This window comes from Ipomoea nil, unplaced genomic scaffold (assembly GCF_001879475.1).
Source record: "Ipomoea nil cultivar Tokyo-kokei standard unplaced genomic scaffold, Asagao_1.1 scaffold1576, whole genome shotgun sequence".
Lineage (NCBI taxonomy): Eukaryota > Viridiplantae > Streptophyta > Magnoliopsida > Solanales > Convolvulaceae > Ipomoea > Ipomoea nil.
In genome coordinates this window covers 4196190-4207482 of record NW_017618004.1, presented here as the reverse complement: position 1 = coordinate 4207482, position 11293 = coordinate 4196190, and the positions used below count along the sequence as shown (strand labels likewise).

The 11293-nt window shown below is 35.1% G+C and overlaps 1 protein-coding gene across 2 annotated transcripts; it reads left to right on the top strand.

Moving 5' to 3' along the window:
* Positions 1-1114: 1114 nt before the first annotated feature.
* Positions 1115-10297, top strand: LOC109190719 (putative hydrolase C777.06c). Of its 2 annotated transcripts, XM_019341286.1 has the most exons (13): positions 1115-1318; positions 2196-2323; positions 2455-2567; positions 2833-2874; positions 3256-3311; positions 3462-3538; positions 4028-4147; positions 4564-4640; positions 4720-4783; positions 4874-4924; positions 5019-5067; positions 5205-5350; positions 10256-10297. In XM_019341286.1, exons 1-12 carry the CDS (start codon positions 1150-1152, stop codon positions 5339-5341), a joined length of 1083 nt encoding a protein of 360 aa, XP_019196831.1. In that variant the 5' UTR covers positions 1115-1149; the 3' UTR covers positions 5342-5350; positions 10256-10297. The 2 variants fall into 2 exon arrangements, with proteins under 2 accessions (XP_019196831.1, XP_019196830.1); XM_019341285.1 differs by lacking the exon at positions 10256-10297 and having other exon boundaries at positions 5205-5580.
* Positions 10298-11293: the final 996 nt, after the last annotated feature.

The window sequence follows — 11293 nt, the reverse complement described above, 5'->3', positions numbered from 1 at the left end:
ATGAGCCGAAAGAGCCAGTCAGTCGGACAAACAGGGCGAATGAAGGAGGCGTCCTGGGAAGCAACGGGTGAGTGACTCAGGCGGGCGGTCTAGGCCGGACGAGAGAAGGAGTCGAGAAGAATGATTTGAGCAGATGAAAGAGCCGAGCGAGTAAGTTAGTCTAGTGGCTGGGACGTTTTGGTGAAGGAGTCAACTAAGTCGGAATCGAGTGAGGGGTAGGCTCAAAAACCGAGTGCTTGAAAGAATCGGTGAAAGTGGATCAGAAGAGGAAGAGCCTAGACAATTTGTTGAGTTGGGTCATTTAATGTGTAATTAATGTGGTTTAATGACTAATAATGAGGACTGATGTGGAGGAGAGCAGCGAGCCGACCGTGCATAGTGGATAATTAAAGCCTTTATTACTCATAATTATACCATTTAATGTATTAATTAGGGAGCTGAGTCCAATGGTCACTCGAACCAGTATAAAAGGCCCTTGTATGGCACTGTAGAAGGGGTTGGGCATTTTGACAATATACACGAGCGATTTTACGGATACATTGTGAGTGTTCTTGTTATTTTCCGGCGATTCACTACCTTTTCTAGTTGTGTTGGACCACCGGTAGATTGCCTAAAGTTTGAAAACCAACATATGTTATTAAACTTAAATAATATTTGAGGTGTTGTAAAAAATAAATATTATTTTAAGTTTAGAGGAATTTTTTTTAAAGGGTGAATTGATCTAGTAATAGTTAAGTAGTTTATTGATTAGATTTCGTTCTTTAATTTTCATAAATCATTTTGAATTGTCTAATTATTTTATTAAGTTATGAGTTGTTTATATAGGATCCAGCCTTACTTTTTCAGGTTGTGCAATTACATCATGAGTTTTATTACATGTACCCCTAATCTTATTTTCTGATATAACGGATTTTGATAAATTATATTTTTTTTATGTGTACCCCAATACAAGTGTTTACATCAAAATTTTACGTATAAAAATACAATTAAAGTACAAAATGGGAATACACATAACATTTTCTTTACACCATTCGCGTACGGAGTAATAATTTAGTTTGTGGCTTTGTGCGTTAGCTTTTTAACTAAACAGGCCCGCCCAAACTAGGTTTTAACCGCAGTTTGACAGTAGCAGAACCCAAAAAATAGAAAATGGTGGTTTTTCTAGGATTAGTTCGTCCCGCTCCCAATTCTCTCTTGCAAATCACCCGCTCTTCCCGTCGATTTTCCATTTCCGGGAACTCACGACGAGGTTCAATCTTGATTTCCAGAAATGGCTATTCTCCATTCAGGCATATTCTCAGAGCTTCTCTTAATTCCAGTAAGTGAACCATTCTTTCGTTTTCAACAACTATATATGCATATATAGTGTCATTTCTTCTTCCTGGCTGGAAATTAAGTACGGAATATTTGGTTTCTGAAGCTCGCTGAATGTTGATTGCTACATAGATTCAATATTTTTTGCCTAATCAGCATAAACTGAATCGTTCAGCTAAGGCACTGCAAATTTGCGATTCTTATCATCTATGTATGTACTTGTGATTATTATACTAAGCCGGCAGAATTCACTTTCTAATGTATGAGGTTTCGCCAATGTTGTAGAAGGCTCCAGGCACTAGTCGGGCGCGGGGTGCCTAGAGTGCCTAGACGGCCGAGTAATCTGAGTATATCGTTCCCACTTTTCCCACTTAAAACTGGGAGTTGTTAGACTGTTATAATTCCCAAACTAGTTAACTGCATATGTTAGATGGTTAATTGAGTATATTACTGGAGGAATATAGGAGATGAGTAGTTGAGTAGGCAAAAAAAACCACTCGGCTCAGTTGGGCACCGACTTGGTCGAGTTAGGTGCCCAACTCGGCGCCTAGTCGGCTGACCTACTAAAAGCCGCCTAGGGTTGAAATTGCCTCAGCCTAGGCCGATTTTTACATCACTGGGTTGCGCCAGAATAGAGTGCACAATGCAAATTTGATGTCGAATTTGTAGTATTTCCCTATCTTATTGGAATAGTGCAACACTTTTTTCCTATCTTATTTAAGTGTTTAGTTTGTTTGCTTAAGCTACTGATGCAATAGATGAATATATGAAATGAAATAAGCCTCTAAGCTTATGGAGTTCTGGTGAGTTGGGGTATAATATTTTGCCTTTCCCTTTTTCCATGAAATGTATGCTTACTTTTAAGTTTTAACACAATGTAGGTTCTGTGAGTTCTTCAACTCTAGTAGAGAGATCAGAGGGTCAATCTGAAATAATATTCTTAGGGACAGGAACTAGTGAAGGGATCCCACGAGTTAGCTGCCTCACTAATCCCGTGAAGACATGCCCTGTAAGGATGCAAAACCTACATTCTCCTGCAAATATGTGGTATCTAGAGCTCATCAATTGATATTTAAGTATTCAGTATGCAAATTGAGTAGTTGATTAATCAATATAAAATTCCCAAATGTCAATTTACAGGTGTGCTCAAAAGCCATAGAACCTGGTAACAAAAATAGGAGACTTAACACAAGCATCCTCATTCGACACTTTGGGCCATCTGGATATTCAAACATTCTTATAGATGCCGGCAAGTATGTAGGAAGCTCTTCTTTCTAAAGATAAATAACTCAGGAAGGAATGCTATGTAATTGTTGTATTTGATATTTAATTCTAAGTGATGTAATTTGCAAATCTAGACTTGTTCCCTTGATCCTTGCAAATTACTATACCCTAATGTAAATGAGAAATGGGGAAAAAGATGTTTATGGAAACACACATTTGTTCAAGTATAAGTGTTTTCTAATCTTTAGGTTCGCTTGAATCTTCAATTAAAGAAGGTATTTTTTTCTAATGCAGGTTCTTCTACCATAGTGCCCTGAGATGGTTTCCTGCTTATGGGTAAGCTTCTAATCACTTATCTCATTAGTTCAGCTGTACTTGGTTAGTTATCATATCTCTATAGAAAGGTTGATTAAATTGTCCGTCATTATGACCAAATTGTCTTGTACTGAAAGCACAGAACCGACCTCCTTGCACAAATGAATGTGGTTGGATCCATTAGCCCTTCATAGACTCCCTCCAAATAGGTTTTCCTGCCATGTGGTGTGCGAAACCCATTTGTATTCCTTTTTTTTTTTTTTTCGAAATTTTTCTTTTTAATGTTATTTTTGCTAAATTCTTTTTAATGTTTTTACTTTCACTATGAAGGGCTTTGAACTTTGCACCTTTTTAATTTGTTTGATATCACCTTTTGATTATAATTTCTCATGCCTCTGTCAGGATAAGAACACTTGATGCAGTTGTAATAACTCATTCTCATGCTGATGCAATTGGAGGTCTCTGACTTTTTCAAATTTCAATGTCCTCATATATGAATAATATGATTAGAGAATCACTCTGATGCTCCTGTCTCCCCTTGTCTTTACTTAAAGTCATTTTGTCTGTGAATACATGCTTTCTGGCACTTAAGTTTGCCTCTTGTGCAGGTCTGGATGATCTTCGTGATTGGACTAACAATGTCCAGCCCTGTGTACCTATTTATGTAGCACAGCGTGACTTTGAGGTGCCAATTCTATTTGAAAAACATATATTATGCTATTCAACTCCTTTCTCATTGTTAAACTGCAAAAACACTGGTAACTAATTACAAATTGCATATCGAATGTCCACGATTTTTGTGCTATTCATGTTATTGCATGATTTGTTTGTTCTGACTAGTATCATATTAATTAGGTTCTAGTTTTTCAATCTTACTTAAGCTATAATGGTGTTATAAACAGTAATTAAGCCATTATTGCAGTTGCCAATTTACTGCCTTGGTTGCTTGAAAGAACATGTTAGAGAATTATGTCACTTAGTCTCTGATCTGGAAGTTTAAGTTACTTATCTGTCAAAGTTTACTTAAAGATTTCATTTCAACTTTAATAGTAGTGCTCTCACCACACAACGGTACAACACACCCACATACTGCCGTCTTTCTTCTAATCTTTAGTTACACACTACTACCCTAGAGAACTTTTAGATTTACATGCTTGGATTGTGTTAATGCCAGGTGATGAAGAAAACTCACTATTATTTAGTGGATACTAGTGGTGTCACACCTGGTGCTGCTGTTTCAGACCTGCAATTTAACATTATAAAGGAGGACCCATTCATTGTACATGATCTCAAGGTAAGTTTTTTTTTTTTTTTTTTTTTTTTTTTTGGGTCAGACCACAAGGTGTCATGAGCAGGTCCTAACTGTAGGAGGCACCTTTAAGCCCGTACCATACTCAGACTAATCCCCGTTCGCACCGGGCTGGCCCAATTAAGGGGCAAAGTGCTAAGTTTTTTGTTCTTCTGTTACTATGAGTCATTTGCTTTTCTTAAATTCATAGAATTCATCACTTAAATTTTGAATTTTGATGCCAAAGGAATCTGTGTTCTGTTGTCTGGATTTTTTGGATATTGCGTCGTTCTCTTCCAATTGGGCTACTACTTGTTTTCAAGGGATTCTTTAAGCTTATTAAAACAAAATGGCTGCAAATCTTGCAATTTAGTAGCTCCATTCCTTCTTATAACCGGTCAATTTTACCATTGTGCTATCAGATTATCCCTTTACCAGTATGGCATGGTGCTGGTTATCGTTCTTTGGGCTTCCGTTTTGGCAATATCTGTTATATAAGGTTTCAGTGTCATCTTTTACTTCTACTTTTTCTGACTTCATTAGTAGACCAACTACTAACTTTCTTCCTGGTTTCCTAGTGATGTTAGCGAAATTCCTGAAGAAACCTACCCTCTTCTGGAGGACTGTGAACTGCTTATCCTGGTATACATAGATCTGTGGACAATTTTCTGTGCATATTGATAGACTTAATAACGAATATGTAAGTGGTGAATGTGTTTGTTATGACTTCAGGATGCATTGAGGCCTGATAGGTCGTCTGCAACACATTTCGGGCTCCCAAGGGTGACCCCCTCCTCATCCTGCCTCTCTAAGATTTGATAGTTTTTCACGATTGGTTGTTTCTTTTATTAAATATTTGTATTTTAACACTTTCCAGGCTCTTGAGGAAGTTCGGAAAATCAGACCAAGGAGAACGCTTTTCACTGGTATTCTGATGTTTTTCTATGTTCTCTTCTTTGCCAATGAAATCGACATAGTCTCTAATATTCAAGAAAAGCAAACGAAGTAAAACTTGATATTATTATGCATATATTGTGGCAACAAAATTTCGTTTGGCATGAAGGTATGATGCACCTGATGGATCACGAGACAATAAACGAGGGCTTCTTGAAACTGAAGGAGACAGAAGGACTGGATGTGGAGCTCAGCTATGACGGTCTCCGCGTGCCAGTGAGGTTATACAGCCTTTCTCAAGCTTAGTTAGTTATTCTTTTTCAACACAAACATGTTGGTCCACAACATCTTTGTATGTACAATAATTATTTGGGGCCAAAATAGACTTCATTTTTGTGCTGTGTGTTACAGCAAAGGGAATATTGTATTGTACAAAAGGCTGCCTGGCTGCCTGGCTGGCTTCTTATAGACACATAGTCAGTCTCATGCATGGAAACTGGAAAGAAGAATGAATATGAGAGGGGGATTTTTGAAGTTGATGTTTATGTTGATTATTTGTTTTGTTGAATATAATGATGCAATTAAATTAGCTAGGAAAGTGCTGGGGGTGTTTGATGTCAAGGGGGTGGGGTCTACGCGGATTGCCACTGTGGTTGAAAGTGATAATCAAGCAGCCGGTGTTGTGAGGGAATTCTTTGTGGCCCACCCCATTGACAATGAGTTAAAAGACTTGCACAGAAGATTGATCCGTATAGTCGGTCCGTCAAGAAGTCATCTATCCGGTCCGTCACTGTCATCAACCTGACAGGACTAAATCACTTGTGGTCAACCGTACCGTTCGCACCGATAGGCCTCGTGACAAAAGAAGATGCTCTCGGATCACCTTTGGAATCGCCCCGATAGAAAGTCACCCGGTCGATCTACTGTAGGCTGACTAGTCGGCCTACAACGTGACATAGCCTGCAGAGTCGAAAACGTAACTTACACGACAAGTTATAGGGTCTAACTTGGCCGGCAAAGTCGAAAACGTAACTGACACGACAAGTTATAGGGTCCAACTTGGCCTGCAGAGTCGAAAACGTAACTTACACGACAAGTTATAGGGTCCAACTTGCACTTGTAGAGCGGCGATGGACAGCTTGCAGGTAGGGCGGCTCTGTCACCTCGGCCAGTCAACCTACGAGTAGCTGCATAGTGACCGCCTGACCAAACCAACACGAAGACGCCACGTCAAGCCACTTGCAGCAGGTGCATTAAATGCGTAGACCGACTCAGACAATATAAATAGGAGGGTCTCCTCCTCATTTCGGATATCTTCATCTTCATCTGAGTACAACTACTACTCACTACACTGTAACCTACTACTTATTACTTGTAATACCACCCAGCCTCGGATCACTCAGTTGTCGCCCGGTAGACCGACCGACCGACTGACCTACGAGCGCTCTATTCTACTCGTTCACAAACATACGTATTATTCGTAGTGTAATCGTAACCCCTGGTTTAATTTACGCTATCAAAAAGGTAATAATTATACATAATTTTCTCCTCTCCCTGATTAAGTTACAAGGCTACACAATTTAGTCTTATGATTATTATAGAATTAGGGGCGTATCACCAATAGGCCACTCTCGCTAGGAGTAAAACTTATAATCGTGTGATCACTAAACCAACAACTTGATCAACTTGGATGGAGTTGGCACTTTTTATTTTATTTTTTTATATTAGATTTCTCAACTTACACTAGACTAATTCTAATAATCTCTTAGAGAACCATTGAATTAAGCCCCACCGTACTAGTGACACCAAATCAATTCTCTAATAATAATAAATAATAATAATAACGCCTCCACTGAGGCTTAAATTCACAACCTTCCAAATGAAAATCCAACCCGGGTACCATTAGACCACATAGTCCTAGTATAATAATAATAATTTAGAATATCTTAGAATTGTTGATCTTCTTGTTATTGTAGAAACTATAACTCAATTATATACATGCTGAATTATGAGTATCTTTAAACGTAACAAATATTTATGTCAACTCCTTAATAAAGGAATTAAATTGTCTATAAATAATGTGATTAAGAAAATTCTTACAAATAATTGGATTGACATATACTATATACAAAATTATTAACTTATATTGAAATGTACTACCTAATTTCATGTCACGATTTCAGACAAAGATGGAGGAGTTGAAGTTTGAAGTCATGATTGGTTGGCAATTGTAATATGAAATTTATTATTAATTATATATTGTGGAAACCTTGACAAGTCTTAATTTATATATATGGAGGGAGGCATATAATTAATGCAGCTATTGTTGAAGACAATGCATTATGCATGGCAAATAACGGTTGAAATTTCACTTGTGGAGTCAATAACCAGTTCACTCGCCGGTCATCGACGGTCGAAAACGACCCTTTCTTCATATTGTTTAATGTAATTGGTTCATAAAATATATATACACACACATTTATTTATATAAAAATTTTGTAATTTTATTGTCATAATCATGATTTCAAATCAAAAAAAGGAGGGGTAGGTGAATGAAACCATGAATAGGTATCAATATTATTGTTATGTATTGAAATAATTTTGAGTACATTTTAGCAAGGTAAGGGTTTAAGATGCTGAAAATCAAATAATTGTAAAATGTATTGAACTACTTCTCACAACATGAAAATATGTAAATTACAGTGACTCAATGGTTCAGCAGACATGATCAAAGACTAGTGCACACAAGGAATCTGCTCACTTTGAGGATAATCCTACACTAATATTGCCGATGTTCAAACCTTGGTGTTTTCTCTTAAATTCTACGAACTGTATTAAACTACTATTTATACAAATGGTTCTTTTTTTTTTTTTTTTTATAAGGATAATAAGAGTTAATAGACAAATTAATTAGATTGGGAGAACCAAGATGACTTCTCGATGGCTATCTATGTGGTTGTGACAGCATGAGCGTGAACATATTTAATCTCCAATGATATTGTATGAAGCTCAATGAATTATGATTCACATTATAAGGTAAACTACTTATATACAAGTTTATTTTTAGTACTCCATTTCATTTTTAATTGAACTTATAATTTATTAAAAATGAATTTTCAGTATATTAAAATGCATATTTATTAGTGTTTTACATCACAATATGATCATGGTCCAAAGTATAATTTGTTGTATGAAGCATATGCCACGTTGAGCTTGTGGGTTTGGGCTGCCCCACCCTTCTGATAACGCCTATTGAATTATGCTAGACACCAATATAATATTTCATCACAAGATAAAAACACCATCTTATATAAAAATTGAACCATATTTTTCTATTAGAAAGGTGGAATCCCTAACTCCAATCACAAGTTAAGGATGATTTACACTTGATTATGGGCTTTTATATATATATATATATATATATATATATATATATATATATATATATATATATATATATATATATTGGTTCTTGTAGAAATATATATTATGCTTCCCGTGTGGTCGATCCGGATTGCACCACTAGGTATACATAAATGTACCACACAATATTTGAAAATGCGCCAGAATAAAATGCCACAAAATGCATCACATATCAAAGAACTGCACAACATATAATGATGTATTTTCAACACTTTATGGTGCACCTATGCATACCTAATGATACAATCCACACCGATCGCACGGGAAGCACTATTCACACAAGAACCTGACCCTATATATATATATATATATATATATATATATATATAATCATACGAGAACACTTGCTTAGGTGAGAACGTGAGAACAAATCTTGTGCATCAATCTAATAAATTTTGATGGTCTAGATTAAGTGTGTGCAAATGCGATTGATTTAGATGGGTCTAGGTGACATTGTGAGATTAAATTTTGTGCATCAATCTAATAAATTTAATGATCTAGATTGATTTAGATTAAATGTGTGGGAACGCGATTGATTTAGACCATTAAATAATATTAGATGAATGCATACGATTTATTCTCACGTTCTCACCTAAGCGAGTGTTCTCATTGAGTGTATATATATATATATATATATATATATATATATATATATATATATATATATATATATATATATATATATATATATATATATGGATTTGTGTCACTAAGCAGAAAGGGGTTTTGGTTCCATGTGCACATCCTTTTCTTGCTTATTTCCGTTGTATTCCTGCACTTGTTTCCTAACTTATTCATGCGCCCATCCCACTGCACTATTCTCATCTTTTTCTATACTTTTTTGACCCTTTCCTCTCCTACGTACTCGCTCGCTTACACATAAATTTCTATGTTTATTACCATAAACAAGTTTACAATGACAAAATTATGGGAGAAGACGAGAAGTGAATTTGTAATTTTGTGAGAATAAAATAAAAAGTCAAATTTCATTGTTTAGTAGACAGAAATAGAATTATTGAGAATTTTAATTTGTGTTTAGTAAGTAGTATATATATATATATCGAAATGTCTATGTAATTGCAATTCCTAGGGAGAAAGATATGATAATGTTGGATTTTTAGGGAGAACAAATTTGGTTCTTACATTCTAAACTTTTCTCTCATATATTATGGAGTTGCAATAATTATATTCCGAGAGGATCGGAGGTGGGATTTGCAAATCCTCAAATTTGAGAATTGCGTGCAATTCTTCTCAACCAAACTCTAAAATATTCCACTTCTTGAAATTAAGTAAAAAAGAAATTACAATTCCTCTCTACTAAATGAAAAAATTGTAAAAAAGAAGAAGATAAACGAAAAGAATCTGTTACCACTCCGGTGTTAACTAGCATTATGCTAGATAGGAAACTAAAAGGTGTTTAGTAAAATAGAGTTGCTGATGACTTATGGTCTTTAATAATTCGCCTCGGTTCCTCCAAGATGTTATTTTTTATGATTGTCTTGGAGCTTTTCATTAGTTGCATGTCGTGTATAGCTACGGGTAGTTAGGTTCTTTCTCACTTTCAAAATTATAAGGATCATAAAACTATGAGAATTGATTAAGTATTTGTGGTGTTGAAGTAGGAAAATAGGGAAATTAAAACTTCATTCATCTATGTTGAATCTCTCTATTAGTGTAACTCACGTATGATAGAAATATATAAAATTAAGTAATAGGAGCTATATATATATATATATATATATATATATATATATATATATAGACAAATTGAGTCACAACAGAACCATCTAGAAAACCTTTTTAACAAGGTTACTTTACCTTTCAACACAAAGGATTTGAACCTGAGACATCTTATTTGAAGGGTCACAACTATATTACCCAAACACAATGTCTTTGACATAAAATTCAGTTAAATATTGGGAAAATATAATTAACAGAGAGTAATTTAGATTTTATAAAAGAAAAAAGAAAAAAGAAAAGAAATTGTGATGAAGTAAAAAAAAAAAAAAATTATGGAGACAAAAGAGTGAATCTGGGCTGTGTGGGTAACTGGTAGGTCCTGTGGTTTCACAATCATTTAGTGTAGGGCCCATTGCTTTTTCGTTTGCCCCCTCGTGAACAACCCAACCCACTGTACTCTCTCTCTCTCTCTCTCTCTCTCATTCAATCATGCTTTTAAATTTCAATCCAACCAACCTATTCCGACCGTCATACACTTTACTAGGTTTCATCTTACATTATTCTTTCAAAATTCATGAGTTTCACACTTGTACCACCTTCATTTGGTAATGGCGTCTTTGGTAAATGGTTGTTAATTGATAATTGTTAGATGTTAGCTGATTGGATTAATTAGAGGGTATAACTAGTTGATAATAGATTATAGAAAAATGTTTAATTAATTGGTTGTTAGCTGATAGATGTTTGGTATAATTTCTTTCTAAAAAAACTAATTGAAAAAGTTGTTTGGAATAGTTTTTTGAATTTTAACGTTTTGAAGTTACAAAAAGCTAATGAACCAAACACTTATACTAATTTTTTAACTAAATCAAACAATTAATAGTGATCAAATAAGCCAAAATTGATTGATAGACTAACTATTTACCAAACAGGGCCAATATCATCTTAGGTGTTTGATCAATGATTGGATTCTCATTAATTTAATTTGAAAATGAATTACAATCAGTTTATATGCTAAATACATACAGGTACCTTAAAAAAAAAAAAAAAAAAAAACCTACAACTCTAAAGCTAAGAAGTTAAATGTTCCATAGCTTCATGACTCCTTGATATGCATTGATGACATTTTCGCTTAATGGCTAATCAAGAGAGAAGCTT